Source organism: Emiliania huxleyi, assembly GCF_000372725.1.
Source record: "Emiliania huxleyi CCMP1516 unplaced genomic scaffold EMIHUscaffold_90, whole genome shotgun sequence".
NCBI lineage: Eukaryota > Haptophyta > Isochrysidales > Noelaerhabdaceae > Emiliania > Emiliania huxleyi.
The window spans coordinates 85563-99099 of NW_005195300.1; the positions used below are offsets into that span (position 1 = coordinate 85563).

The 13537-nt window shown below is 64.6% G+C and overlaps 6 protein-coding genes across 6 annotated transcripts; 1 reads left to right on the plus strand and 5 right to left on the minus strand.

Annotated features, from left to right (window-relative positions):
• The first annotated feature begins 304 nt into the window (after window positions 1–304).
• On the plus strand, window positions 305–2381 carry EMIHUDRAFT_438993 (hypothetical protein). Its single transcript, XM_005757489.1, has 7 exons — window positions 305–354; window positions 426–518; window positions 1029–1092; window positions 1270–1327; window positions 1397–1436; window positions 1572–1761; window positions 1916–2381. The coding sequence occupies exons 5-7, from the start codon at window positions 1431–1433 to the stop codon at window positions 2221–2223; spliced, it is 504 nt and encodes a 167-aa protein (XP_005757546.1). The 5' UTR covers window positions 305–354; window positions 426–518; window positions 1029–1092; window positions 1270–1327; window positions 1397–1430; the 3' UTR covers window positions 2224–2381.
• Window positions 2382–2399: 18 nt separating this feature from the next.
• On the minus strand, window positions 2400–3170 carry EMIHUDRAFT_220203 (hypothetical protein; the record flags this gene model as incomplete). Its single annotated transcript, XM_005757490.1, has 2 exons — window positions 2400–2788; window positions 3038–3170. The coding sequence occupies 2 exons, from the start codon at window positions 3168–3170 to the stop codon at window positions 2400–2402; spliced, it is 522 nt and encodes a 173-aa protein (XP_005757547.1).
• Window positions 3171–3843: 673 nt separating this feature from the next.
• On the minus strand, window positions 3844–5846 carry EMIHUDRAFT_220204 (hypothetical protein; the record flags this gene model as incomplete). Its single annotated transcript, XM_005757491.1, has 3 exons — window positions 3844–3881; window positions 3956–4274; window positions 4359–5846. The coding sequence occupies 3 exons, from the start codon at window positions 5844–5846 to the stop codon at window positions 3844–3846; spliced, it is 1845 nt and encodes a 614-aa protein (XP_005757548.1).
• A 766-nt stretch (window positions 5847–6612) lies between these two features.
• On the minus strand, window positions 6613–7458 carry EMIHUDRAFT_438994 (hypothetical protein). Its single transcript, XM_005757492.1, has 3 exons — window positions 7073–7458; window positions 6885–7000; window positions 6613–6847 (listed from the first exon to the last, which is right to left on the minus strand). Exons 1-3 carry the CDS (start codon window positions 7448–7450, stop codon window positions 6757–6759), a joined length of 585 nt encoding a protein of 194 aa, XP_005757549.1. The 5' UTR covers window positions 7451–7458; the 3' UTR covers window positions 6613–6756.
• An 895-nt stretch (window positions 7459–8353) lies between these two features.
• Window positions 8354–8905, minus strand: EMIHUDRAFT_359956 (hypothetical protein). The gene is made up of 2 exons (XM_005757493.1): window positions 8571–8905; window positions 8354–8546 (listed from the first exon to the last, which is right to left on the minus strand). The coding sequence occupies exon 1, from the start codon at window positions 8887–8889 to the stop codon at window positions 8668–8670; it is 222 nt and encodes a 73-aa protein (XP_005757550.1). The 5' UTR covers window positions 8890–8905; the 3' UTR covers window positions 8354–8546; window positions 8571–8667.
• Window positions 8906–9279: 374 nt separating this feature from the next.
• Window positions 9280–10818, minus strand: EMIHUDRAFT_107349 (hypothetical protein; the record flags this gene model as incomplete). Its single annotated transcript, XM_005757494.1, has 2 exons — window positions 9280–9554; window positions 10608–10818. The coding sequence occupies 2 exons, from the start codon at window positions 10816–10818 to the stop codon at window positions 9280–9282; spliced, it is 486 nt and encodes a 161-aa protein (XP_005757551.1).
• Window positions 10819–13537: the final 2719 nt, after the last annotated feature.

Consider the following 13537-nt stretch of genomic DNA (forward strand, 5'->3'; position numbering starts at 1 on the left):
GAGGCGGCAGCGGCGGTAGCGGCGGCAGCGGCGGTAGCGGCGGCAGTAGCGGCAGCGGCGGCAGCGGAGGCGGCGGCGGCGGAGGCGGCGGCGGCGGCGGAGACGGCGCGGGTGGCGACGGCGCGGGATGCCGCGCGAGAGGCTCGCGGCGGTCGCAGCGGCAGAGCGGCGTACAGGAGGGTGGCACGAGTCAGCTGGACGGGATGCGGGTGGAGGAGGCCGGCTCGACCGCCTGACAACTGTGAACGGCGCCTCTTCACACCTCCAGCCGTGAACAGGTGTCCGCCCAAGGAGGGGCGCGAGGCCGGGCAATCACGCGGTCAGGGATGAATGCGGAGCGGCGTCCCACCTTAGGTCGAGGTCACACTGTGAACAGCGTCTCTTCACACCTCTAGCTGTGAATGCGGAGCGGCGTCCCACCTTAGGTCGAGGTCGGGCCCGGAGCTCGCCGGCTGGTGACCATCTTTGTCTACCTCAACTCGCTCCCGCGCGGCGTCGGCTGCACCGACTTCCCACAGGTCCGCTCCCCCACGCGCACCGGGCCTTGCACTCTGAATGCCGCGCCGGCTCCTGCCCGTGTGTCCGGGCGTGGAGATGCGAGGGACTGCCCTGGCCCTTGCCCCACCTTTGTGTGGTGTGTGGAGATGTCTACCTTTCCTTCCCTCCCCTTCCCTTCCCTTCCCTCCCCTCCCCACAGCTCAACCTCTCCGTGCAAGTCTCCCTTCCCTCCCCTTCCCTTCCCTTCCCTCCCCTCCCCACAGCTCAACCTCTCCGTGCAACCAGCCTGCGGCACGGCCCTCTACCTTTCCTTCCCTTCCCTTCCCTCCCCTCCCCACAGCTCAACCTCTCCGTGCAACCATCTCCCCTCATCTCCCCATATCTCCCTGTATCTCCCCACAGCTCAACCTCTCCGTGCAACCAGCCATCTCCCCACATCTCCCCACATCTCCCCTCCCCTCCCCACAGCTCAACCTCTCCGTGCAACCATCTCCCCTCATCTCCCCATATCTCCCTGTATCTCCCCACAGCTCAACCTCTCCGTGCAACCAGCCTGCGGCACGGCCCTCGTCTTTTGCAACGTGTTCGCCGACGGCGCGCCGCACGCCCGCCCGCCCCGCCTTACTCCCCGCCCGCCCCGCCCACTCCCCGCCCGCCTTCCGCACGCGCAATCGCGCGTCTCTCCTCCTTGTAGGCGCCGCCGACTCGTGCGTGACGCACCGCGCGGGCTCCTCCTGCCCGATGCCCCGTTTTTTTTTCTTTTTTTTCTAGGCGCCGCCGACCCGCGCGTCGCGCACTGCGCCCGCCCCGTCGACGCGCCGCACCGCAAGTCTGGCGGCACCGCGTGGCCATCAACAAGAAGAGCGGTGTTCGCCAATCGCGAGGAACTATTGATTAGGTTTGGGTGCAACGTGTGGCTGACAGACGTCACAATGCAGGCGGTACCTTGGCAGACCGTCCCATCTCCCCACATCTCCCCATATCTCCCTGTGTCTCCCCGTATCTCCCGTATCTCCCCGTATCTCCCCACATCTCCCCACATCTCCCCACATCTCCCCACATCTCCGCCGCAGGCGCACGCCATCTCCGCGCCGCCCCGCGGCGCCAAGCGACGCCACGGCGCCGCACGCGGCGGCGGCGGCGGCGGCATCCTGTGCGGCGGCCTGCTTGACTCCGACTCCGACGCCTTCAACGTGCCTCCGCCCGCCGCGCTCGTCGGCCTCGCCGTCCGGAAGCTCTTCCCGCGCCACGGCACCTTCTCGGGCGCGGGAGATATGGGGAGAGCTGCGGGAGATGTAGGGAGATCGCGGCTCTTTTTGGCACCTCTCGGGGCCGCCTTCTCCCGCCTTCTCCCGCCTTCTCCCGCCTTCCCGCCTTCTCCCGCCTGCTACCGCCTTCGACCGCCCTCCGGTCTCAGGCACTGTCGTCTCGCACCACGCCTCGCTCTTCCGCGTGCTCTACTCTGACGGCGACGAGGAGGACGTGCCGCTGGCTGCACTCGTCAAGCTGGCGCTCGCGGCGCCGCAGCACCTCGTCGGCCGGCGAGTCTCGAAGCACTTCCCCGGCCTCGGCCGCTTCGAGGGCGCCGTAGCGTCGCACTCCTCCCGGGACGGTTTCCTCGTCCAGTACGACGACGGAGACGAAGAGCACCTGGCGCCGCCGCAGCTGCTGCGCATCTTGCTGCCGGTCAAAGGGAAGGGGCGGAAGAAGGCGTGCGGGGCGTGAGCATGCGGTGTCGCATCGCGACGATGTGCCGTTCCGCTCTCTCGCGAGTCCGAGGTGGGCCCCGGCCGGCCGGAGCCCCTTCCGAGGCGGAGGCCGGAGCGGCGCGATTCGGGTTCATTATTAGTACCGTACCCAGAACCGAAGAAATAATGTACGACACTGCGTAAAATCATGCGCTATGCAAGTAGTCTATAAAAGTTGAAGCCGGGGTGGTGAGCGTGCCCAGACGCGCTACGGCCGCCCATGCAGTTGTTCCTCCCATCCGGCTTGTAGGCAAAGAAGCCACATTCGGACCTGTTGTAGCACGAGGTCGCGCACTCCTCGAGGCTAGCCGCCGGCCTCTTGAACAGGCGCGCGCCACTGTCGGCCGCGACCTTCGTGTCTTCAAGCAGTAGCTCTGCTGGCGCGCAAGCCTCCTCGCTCCACATCAGGTATGCTGGGTCGTTGTAGTTGCAGCCGGTGCTGCACGCGTGGCTCTTCGACTTGAGCTCGTCGACGCCGCACAGGCGGTACCCGTGGGCCTCGCATGCCAGTGCTGCTTCATGCAGTGTTGCATCGTTGACGCCTGTAACGCCAGGTAGCCCCGAGACGCGAACGGCTCGCGAATTGCCACCATATGGCTGGTCGACAGGGCACGCCGAGACTCCCCTCCCATCGTCGTCGCTGCAGCAACGTACGCTACCTTGCGCCTCCGCTAGCACGCACATTGCCTCGCCACACCCGGCAACGGCGAGCACGGCCAACGGCAGTCGTGGCAAGGCCGGCGGCGGCAGCGATGGTGGTGACGGTGGCACGTCTACCGCCCAGACGAGACCGAAGTCGTGCCCGCATCCTGTTCCCTTGGCGCAGTCGGTGGCGAGCTCATCGACGGAGCAAAGCCGCGCGTCGACAGCCGCGCAGATAGCCTCGGCCTGGGCGAGCGTTTTCCCGTGCTGGCAGCCGTCCATGGTGGGAAACCTGGACTCTGCCCAAACCGAGCACATATCTCTCCGACGCCACCCGCTCTTGGGCGTATCGGAGCAGCAGCGCACCCGATACCGCTCATCCGGATTCGCAAGCCTGGGAGCCTCTGCCGAACAACCGTTGGCTCTCCCGCAAAGAACGTAGTGAGAAGCTGGTGGGCTCGGTGGTGCTGGCGGGGGCGGGGTCGGCGATGGACAGTTTTCCCCTGCCGCGCAGCACGCCTGATGGCACCAACCCTCAGCAACAATTCGACAGCACTGCCCAGACGTAACTACGGCCGAGCACGCGCCAACTCCGACGCCGCCGTTCCCCCGACCGTTGCAGTCTTGCGCTTGTGGCGACAATGGTGGCGGCGGTGGCGGCGGTGGCGGCGGTGGCGGCGACGGCGGCGGCGATGGAGGTGGAACGGGCGGCCATAGCACAGTCGGGTCGACGGCGCACGGAGTTTGCTGGCACGAGCGCTTGGAGCCATCGGCATCAGTGAGACAGACACCTGGCACGACGGGTGCGAGAGCAGAAGTGCTCGTCTGCGCATTGCACGGCGTGCCTTCAGGCAAGAAGAAGCGAGAGCCGTAGGTGTCGCCACTCGCACAGGACCCAGGTGCGTCGCCAGCGCGCGAAGCTGTGACTCGCCTGCACGACATTGCGCACGCAGCATTAGGGTCCCCTGGAAAGCCGGACCCAATCGGACAGGCCTCCGTGTCGATCTCCACGCGGGATCCGTCGAGCGTGAACGAGCACAGAGGCTGACTGATCTCGCATACCCCACGATGGCAGTAGCCTGCGTTGCCGTCACACGCAGTGGACGCGGTGTAGAAGGTGCACTCACTGCTACAGCACTCTCCACCAGAGCAAGCAGCGCCAGCAACAAGCCGGCACGTGCTCTGATCGCAGCACGCCGAAGAGTCGTCACACTCCTCGCGACCCTCTAGGATACCGTCGCCGCATCGGGTTGCTGCCTCGCATTCGCCAATCCGGTTGCACTTGCCTGGGTCTCCAGATGCGGCAACGCACGGGGTGCCCGCTGCGAGGTATGCACGACTGCGTTGCCAGTAGCCAAGCACCGTGGTCAAGTCGAGGCATGTGCCCTGAGCCGTCGCACAGTGAGTGTGGCAGGACGCATCGGCTGCTCTCTCGCACGGCCCGTCCATCGCGGACCCACCGAACTGGACCTCAGAGCAGAGCAACGCCTCTGAGGTGTCGCACCGGCCCTCGGCGCCGCAGGAGCCGAGCCCATCACCGCACGCCTTGCTGGACGGCTCGAGATGGCAAGACGAGCTGCAGCATTCACCGTCCGAGCATTCAGCCCCAGTAACAAGCCTACACTCGCTGCAGCACGCGGACTCGTCGTCGCACTCCTCGTTGTGAGCCAAGTCGACGACGCCGTTTCCGCAAAGAGGCGAGCAGCTCGAACGGCCTCCGTCCTCGGTGCACTCGTATCCGCACTCGACTTGGCAGTTGGCGTCGCAGCCGTCTCCATCGACCCCATTCCCATCGTCGCACTGCTCCGTGCTTCCGATACTGAACAAAGCATCGCCACAAACCGCCTTCTGCGACACAAGACATGTCTGTGAGCTGCCGGCGAGGATGCTGTCGACGTAGCTGCAAATATCGCCGTTGTCGTAAAACTGCTCTCCGCCGCCTTGGTAGTCCATGATCCCGCCCAGTCCAAAGGTGTGGCTCGCGCCAAATGTGTGCCCGAGCTCGTGTGCGAGCGTCCGCCACGTCCTGGCTCCCGTCCAGGAGGTTAGCCCGACGGGTGCCTGGCACAAGAACTCTCCAGCAGGGCACTCCTCCTCAACGCGGTAGCCGATTCGTGCGGCGTTCCCATTCGGGAGGCGGAAGTCGCATTCGCCGTCACACGCCACGTCCAAGTCGTACGCTACGCCTCGTCGACTGCGAAGAGGCAGGCACGCCGAATCCGGCAAGGCAATGCCGACCGTTCCCGGTGCGGGGAAGCAATCAGTGAGGAGATGCCACGAGGAGCAGCCGGGGCACGGAGGCGCTGCGCGCCCCGCCCAGTTGGCTAGACGACCGAGCAGCTTGGTGGTGCCCTTCCTCACCGCGATGGAGGTTAGCTGCAGCGTAGCCGCCGCGTGCCCCGTCTCGTTAGTGTAGGAGTCGCTGATCTCAGCACCGCAGCTGTCACGCTGGCCTGGGATCGCCGGCGCGTGATTGGGGCCAGTGATGTCTGGATCGCCGCTCGCGTCGAGGTTGATGATGACGGCGCCGAGGCGAAGCTCGATCCCGATCTGATCAAGATATACCATATTGACGCTGCTCAGGAGCGACGCGACTTCTGCGAGCACCGACGCTTCTGTGCCACCGACTCGAGCAGCAAAGCCATGGTCGACCACAATGCCGATGCCGCTCGTGAACGAGTCGTCGGTCGGGCACGAGGAGAGCCGGCCGTAGGGCGGGCCGTCGGGCAGGGTGCCGAGTGCGCTCAGCTGCCGGTCAGTCACATCCCTACGGGTGCGCGGCTCGAAGCCGCGCGCGACGCTCGGCAGCATTGACTGACGCCCACCAAATAGCGGAGCTGCTGCTTCCGCAGGGAAGAGGATGGTGTGGTCTTCACTCACGCCTGGACCGGCAGAAGCGATGTCAAAGTTGGCAGCCGGCTCGAGAATGAAGTCTTTACCCCCTTCGTAGATGTGCATCCTGAGCCTCGAGCTGTTTAGCAACGTCGCGCTCACCCCACCCGTGCCAAAGGTCGCGTTTGAGAGATGGCCCCGAAACACAGGCAATGAGGGGAGAAGCGGGGCCAGGCTCGAGAAGCCAGCGCGGTTCACGATCAGTGTTGCGCCGGGTGCCCACACGCTTGCTCGGCGAAGGTCAGCCTCGTACACTGAAGTCGACGTGCGAAAGGATACCATAGGCTGCCGTGGCCATGCTGCGCCTCCACAGCCTGCCCAATGAGTACACCTTGCCGCTCAAGCTGGGCGACATATTTGTCATCTGGAACCCGCGGTGTGGATTTACCGGCCTCGCTCGCACCGTCCCATGACAAATCGTGACTTGGGTTGGTCCGCGGTAGGCGAGACGACGAGGCGGCTCCCGCACCGGGCACGGAGGTCACCGGCAGCGAGGTGCCGCTGCCCGCTTTTGCGAAACGACCCTCGGCGACGGGCGCGATGACCCTCCAGGACCGCGCGACGACGAACGCGGTCAGCGTCGACCAACTCGTGCAGTGGTGCACCGTCCACAAGGCGACGGTGAACATCTCTTTGAGGATCGACGCCGCCAACGTCGACCAGACTACCGACTCTCCGCTCGCCTTCGATGCGGTCTGGAAGAAGTGCTTTCGACTTACATGACTCTGTCTTCAAGAAATTTTGTACTGTCCATTATTTTCTGAGAGTTGTGAGTAGAGTCTAGAGATACATAGATTCCAAAATCGAGGTGGGAGCTCTCGTGGCAGGGGGGTGTATGACGACGCGCGACGAGAGCACCTGCGCGCCGCGTGTGCGCCGCGCGCCCAGTACAATAAACAGCATCTCTCCGGAGAGTAAACACACGATCGCGCAGAGAACGGGTAGACCGATGGCAGCGCTGCGGCTCCCTCTACCCTCAGGGAGAGTCGTCGATCTTTTTCTTCGCCGCGGCCGCACCCTTCTCGAGCGCGCCGAACAGGCCCTTTGCCAAGGTCTTGGAGATGTCCCTATAACACGCGACGACCGCTTACGGGACCATGTCACGGGCGAGCGGTAACAAGTGAAGTTTGGCGGCTCCCGAATTTGTATTCCTCGTTGCCCGTCGCGGACCGCACCTGGCCCTCAAACCCCTTGATGGCGCCCTTGGTCAGGTCGCCAAACTGAGGCGGCGGGAGTTTTGGAGTGGTTGCGATGCGAGAGAGGGCAGCGGAGAAGGACTGCAGCGCGCGCGCCTGGTACCCTGAATCGTCCAGCACCTTCTTGGCCGCCGCTCCAGCCTCGACGGCGGTGCCGCCTGCGTCGAGGACCGCTGCGGCTGCGGCCTCTGCGGCGTCTGTGGTGGCGGACGCGATCGCCTTGGACCCGTCGCCGAACCGGTAGTCGGCGTTTCCAGTCATGTCGCGGATCACTCGCAGCGTGATGTCACCGAACTTGTAGTCGTCGTCGTGCGGGTGCGGGTACTCGCCCTCCTTGGTCTTGTCGACCGCCATGCAGACGCGATGAGATGGAAGCCTAGCGAGCGAGCTATCCGAGGGCCTGACAGCTGGAAATGCACGCCGCAAGGACGGGAGGGTGAAGCCGCTCGCCAAGAGGAGCAGGTTCATTGTCATGATTTCCACTCTCAAAAAGAAGTTAGAAAAACAACTCTCTCTCACAGCAGACAGGCTCGAGAAAGAATTTAAACAACACACGGCTCTCTCTCTCTCGAGGTTCTCGAGGTGGATATCCTTTGGCCGCGTTGGGTAGCGAGGATTGGTGTAACCCGAGCCACGGAGGCGTGTTTTCTGACGGCCGACCGTCAGTGCACGGAGTTGCCCCTTCTCCGACTGCCCCGGCTAGTTCACGGGTTTCGCGGGTGTGACCCCATGCGTCAAACCCGAGACCTAGCGCGGGTGGGTTGGAGGGGCCTCGGAAAGGCGCGCAAGCACGCCCTACGTCTTCCCCTCCTCCCCATCGGGCCGCATGAGCGGCCACGCCTCGCAGATTCGTTTCCGCGCCTGGGTCAGGCGCGCGGGGCATCCCCCGGGTCGCTCGACCAGCGATCCGAAGAGTGGCCGCTATGCGAGGGAAAGAGCGGGGCCCTCGACGCCTCAGTCCGGCCCTCCGAGGGGGGAAGGGAATTGCGGGGTCCCCACGGGCGCCTCAGTTCGGCCCTCCCGAGGGGGGGAGGGGAGCAAGGGGGTGGGGGGATTGGGGTGGTGGGGAGGGGTCTCGGATTTCATGTGGCTAAGACTTGCCTTTCGGGGAGGGGCCTCGGTACAAGCGAGGCAAGCTCAGCTCGACATCTTCCCCTCCTCCCTCGAGGCAGCGAGTAGGCAGCGAGAGGAGCACTCGAGCGCCTATATGAAGGTATGTGAGATGGTGATGGGAATGGGTGGTCGGGCGGGCGGGCGGGCGGGCGGGCGGGCGGGCGGGCGGGCGGGCGGGCGGGCAAGCGGGGAGAGGCGGGCGGGCGGGGCGGAGCGGGCGGGCGGGGTGATCGGGGGAATCGTGTCCACAATCGGCAGCGGCGGAGCAGCAGCAGCAGCAGCAGCTGCTGTAGCAGCAGGCAGCAGCCTGCCGCAGATTCCTGCCGTTGTCTGCGCCGCGGTCCGCCGCCGCGCCGCCGCGCCGCCGCCGCCTGCGCTCGCCGCCGCCTCGTAGACGACTCCTCTCGCGCTCGAAGAGTCGCGCAGCGGGCCGCGAGGTTGTGGTCAGAGAGCAGCAGGGTTGAGATCCACAAAATCGGCCAAATTTGAGGTTGCTCGAGAGAGCCTGGAAACGGTCCCGAGCCGTAGCCCCGGTGTCGGCGCACCGCCTCTCGGCCGCGACGGGCCGGCTCCGCCGCTTAGTCGAGCAGCAGGGGCTCTGGCACAGTTTTGTCGACAAACTGGTCGAGCCAAAAATTGGCGAGGAAGCGGCACCGGCGGCACGCCGGGACGAATCCAGACTGATCACATTGTTCGGCACCGCGGCGGCGAGCCGCCGCGAGCCCACAGGAGAGCTGGGCGCCGCGGCACCAGACCGCGCCGCCAGCGAGGCGAGAGCTGCAGCCGACCGGCCGTGACATGGCAGTTGCAACGGCGGGAGGATTTTTTTTTTGAGGATTTTTTCTCTCTCACAGCACACAGGCTCGACACAGGTGCGAACTGGCGCGTGCTAGTTGTGCGCGGAATCGTTCGCGCGATTGGTGCACAGCTCGCAGAGCGTCGCGTGGCCGCATGGGTGGTTCCGAACGGTGCGAAAGGTGGCTCATGCACACAGTGCAGCTCTCGCCGTCCTCGACCTCCATATACAACACATTTTTATATTGGCCCCTGGGGGGTGCGGGACCCCGCAGCTTCACGGCAGGTCAGCGTCTTTTACGCCCTGGTGAAAAAGAATTTTAGAAAGTCCCTAAGCTAAAAGTACGTACACATGCGAGTTCCAGTCGCTACACCTGCATTCCACTCAAATCTACTCAAGAACGGAACATGTCTGTGTACGGGATCAGGTTGTCATTACCGAAGTTCCGCAGGTTGGGCATGACGGCCTCTAGCTGGCTGTCCTCGACGCCAACCCACTGGGCAAGGTTCTTCCAGATCGCCTCCCACGACGAGGTTGGTAGCATGGGCGCATTGGAGGAAAGGCTCTGCGGCCCGTCAACCCTGAGCTCGGGGAAGGCGCCACGAATGTTCCCACCGTTCACGCTGCCGCCCATCAGGTAGTGGTTGCCGCCCCACGCGTGGTCGGTGCCTCATTGTCGCCACGGACGGTGAGCGCCTCAATGGGCAGGCCGTATTCGTCAGTCGTCGGGTAATCGAGCAAGGAGAGGCGGATCATCGGGTTGTATACTTCCACTAGGTCATCCGCGTCACTGCCTAGATGCCCGTTGCAACGCGATCCGATGCGCACCAAGCCATTCTCGTGCTCTTCAACGAGGCACACTACATAGGTCTTGTCGAGCTCAAGGGAGCCCTTTTGACACCAATCGCAGGCGTGGTCCATTCCATATGGCCGCAGCTGTGCCAGGTCGACCTCTGTCCTGAGCACACCACCAATGTACACTGCCGAAACACTTTGCCCGCCGGCGGTTGAGACGTTGGAGAAGGTGATATTCTTAGGCTTGTCGTCCCCGCGAATGGCGACTCGGGTCCACCGCGCACCAGCTTCGCACGCCCCACGCGGGCGGCCGACGTCACTCACCGTCTCGAGGCGTGAGTTTGCGCGGCGGCGAACATAGGCGCGGTGGAGTGTTGGCTCCATAGACATCTGGTCTAAAACCCATTCGAGCAGCGCGGGCGGCGTGGGTGGTGGCACTTCGGGTGCATCCACCAAGTCAGCGAGCTGCGGTGCAGAATCTTCGAACGCAGCGCTCAGGCTGTCAATCGCCGAGTGCGTGGGCCCAAACGTTGCTTGCTCGAGAAAATGCCACGCGCCTCGCTTGTTCCATGCGGACGATGTCATCCCGCGATACCGTGCCGACAGGTCAGCGACCTGCCCGGTGCGGAGGAGGTACGTGTACGAGTCGTCCGGTATGGAGAGACTGCATGCAGTTGCGGTGCAGTTGATGACTTGTACGAGCGTAGAGGCGCCCCCCTTTCGCGGCGCAACCACCTCCCACTCGTTTCCCTCGTAGCTGCGAGCGCATGGCACAAACCGCCCAAGATCGAGCTTGTCGCTTTCGACGGTGGCGTCTTCCTGAACCCTCCGCGCGCTATCACCACCGCTCGAAATCTTGACAATCGTGGCTAGCTCCCAGCCCGAGCTCACAGCGAGCGTGTGTTGCCCGGGCGACAGGATGATCACCAGCGGTGGTGAGGACGGTGGCGGAGCCGTTGGTGGCGGCAACGACGGTGGCGCTGTTGGCGGTGGAGAGGATGGGAGTGGTGACTGCGGCGGCGGCAAAGACGGTGGCGGAGTCGCCGATGGCGGAGCAGTGACTGACGGTGGCAGTATTGGATTTGCCGGCGTAGGCAGCGAGGGCAACGGTGGTGGGGGGAGGGAGGGTGGGGCGCATCGAGCCGCCTCTTCTGCCAGGCGCCGTGGGGCGTGGTCAGCTGAAGCTGTATCGAGAGGGATGCCGGAGGCGCGGTGAGGCGGGCCAAGAGGCTTCAGGGCTTCAAAGCGAGAAAACCCAAAGCGAGTCGCAAATGCTGACTCCACTTCGTACTGCGCAGCAACCCCTTCAATGGCACCCTCAGCCATCGCCTCCGTCCGAAAGCGGCCTGAAATGGGATATTCGTCGACCCGACCAACGCGCGGCGACGCGGACGCAAATGCTTGACCTATAATACCGTGCGGTGACGCCGCCATTGCATAGCTATCTGCGCCGAAGCCAATGTCCAGCCGATGAGTTGGTCCGGAGATTCGGTCGTATACGTGCCTTCCAGAGACACGGACCACCCAGCCACGTATTCTCCACTGCGCCGTCGAATAGCCCAGGGCTGCCTTTTCTTTTTTCGAAAACGCGCGCGCGCCCGTCGCCCGGCAAAACTGTCAGGTCCGCCGCGACGCGTCGCCGCAATGGCGGGCAGCGACGTGGTGCAAGCCATGCGGCTCGCCCTGGACTGCCCCGCACAGCCCGGTTGGCAGTAGGAGGCCCCGCCGGGGAGACCACTGATTTTGATGCCGACCATAAATTCTCGCAACTCGAACGCATGCTACTTACAGCTGCTGTCTGTACAGAGATGCCAGCACCCCCCAGCAGCAGAGCGGTCCCGCCCCCCCCAGCAGCAGAGCGCTCCTGCTGGGGGGGGGGTCGGCCATGGGCTTAGGTGTGCAGGGGGGGTACCGAGCAGTGTGCGGCCGCTCCTGCACAAAGATCGCAAGGGCGGGGACCTGTTCCTTTTTACCCATCTCACAGTAGAGAGGTGTCCGTTTTTATTTATTTATTTATTTTGTGCACCCACGTCGCGACCGTGCAAATCCGTCCGGTACTCGGCGCACTCTGTAAGGTAAGGTAAGGTAAGGTAAACTTCTCCACACACACGAGGTGGTGGGGCAAGGGGGGGCAACCCTCGCGTCTCTGTACGTAAGATCGTGCATTCGAGCGAGAGCGCGCTAGTACGAGTATATATTCCAAACCGCACTCCTTATGAATACTCTTGGGCTAATCACTCCTTATGAATAAAGCGAAGAAAGAAAAATCAGAAGTAGAACGGACATCCCGGCCATCCCGCCCGGTCATCCCGACCATTCCGGTCTGTCATTAACCACACATGACCTCACCTCCCCTACCCCCACTCCACACTACACTCAGAGCCTAGGTGCCGCCACAAATGAGACAGCGCACAGAACAAAGACAAGGTTTGGGGCAATTCCCTTGCCAGGCATACTTGTCAATGGTGGATGAGGCGTGCTGAGGCTTTCCCGCCCTGCAAGCACTTTCGGGTACTCGACCAGGTAGAGCCGGTATGCGTCCGCTTGCTTTCGCACCTCCGGTTCCTCCAACTTGCTCCAGTCGCCAGCCTTCGCAGTAACCTCGGCTCCTGCGCTCCTCGCCTCCCTGCTCACTGCCCCGGCGCCCACGCCTCGACCTTCTTGGGCAGCAGCTGGTTCGACAGGTCCTCTCCGTGGCCTGGGCAGCCGTGGCGGCCCTGGCCCCACGAGAAGAAGGCGCCGTCGGCGGTGAGCGCGAGGCTGTGGCAGCCTCCAGCCGACACGGCGATGACGCGCTGGGTAGCAAAGGCCTCGATCTTCTTCGGCAGCAGCTGGTTCTGCTGCTCGTCGCCGTGGCCCAGCTGGCCCCAGCCTCCATTGCCCCAGCTCCAGACGGCTCCGTCGGCGGTGATGGCGAGGCTGTGGAAGTATCCCGCCGACACAGCGACGACGCGCTGGTCAGCAAAAGCCTCGACCTTCTTGGGCAGCGGCTGGTCCTGCGTGTCGCCGTGGCCAAGCCTGCCAAAGGCTCCATCGCCCCAGCTCCAAACGCTGCCGTCGGTGGTGAGGGCGAGGTTGTGCACCTCTCCAGCCGACACAGCGACGACACGCTGGTCAGCCAAGGTCGCGATCTTCTTTGGCAGCAGATGTAGCTGCGTGTCGCCGTGGCCCAGCTGGCTGTCTTCGCCAAGGCCCCAGCTCCAGACGGCGCCGTCGGCGGTGAGGGCGAGGCTGTGGCGCGTTCCAGCCGAGAGTGCGATGGCCCGCTGCCCTGCGAAGGTCTCGATCTCCTTCGGCAGCAGCTGGATGTGCTGGTTGCCGTGGCCCAACCGGCCTCGCCCTCCATGGCCCCAGCTCCAGACGTCTCCGTCACCGGTGAGGGCGAGGCTGTGCTCGCGTCCAGAAGAGACAGCGACGACGCGCTGGCCCGCCAAGGCCTCGATCTTCGTCGGCTGCCACTGAACCTCATGGTCGCCGTGGCCCAGCGCGCCGGAGCCTCCCTGGCCCCAGCTCCAAACGGCGCCGCTGCTGGTGAGGGCGAGACACTGGAATCCTCCAGCCGACACGCTCACGACGCGCTCACCGCCCAGCGTGGAGGGGAGGCGGGTCGGCGTGTTGAGCCGCGCCACGCCCTCGCCGTGGCCAAGGAGGCCTGCGGCGTGATCCGGCGCAGAGCCGCACGACGAGAGCCGCCCCTCGCCGACAATAAAGAGGCTGTGCCAACAGCCTGCGGCCGCCCTCGCCGGCGGGTTGGACTCGCACAGCAGCGCCGAATAGCACAGCCACCGCACGGCGCAGCCCTCGCCCTCTGGCTGCGCCGGCAGCTCGAAGCCGCGCTCTTGCGCCCACAAGCGGAT

Excerpts from the sequence above, each read along its gene's own strand:
- EMIHUDRAFT_359956 (XM_005757493.1), bottom strand. The coding sequence starts at position 8,889 with ATGTCACGGCCGGTCGGCTGCAGCTCTCGCCTCGCTGGCGGCGCGGTC.
- EMIHUDRAFT_438993 (XM_005757489.1), top strand. Across the intron at positions 1,762-1,915 it reads GCGCCACGGCACCTTCTCGG|GCACTGTCGTCTCGCACCAC; the intron begins GCGCGGGAGATA and ends CTCCGGTCTCAG.
- EMIHUDRAFT_438994 (XM_005757492.1), bottom strand. The coding sequence starts at position 7,450 with ATGACAATGAACCTGCTCCTCTTGGCGAGCGGCTTCACCCTCCCGTCC. Across the intron at positions 7,001-7,072 it reads TGGACGATTCAGGGTACCAG|TTTGGCGACCTGACCAAGGG; the intron begins GCGCGCGCGCTG and ends CCGCCGCCTCAG. Across the intron at positions 6,848-6,884 it reads TCACTTGTTACCGCTCGCCC|GGACATCTCCAAGACCTTGG; the intron begins GTGACATGGTCC and ends CGCGTGTTATAG.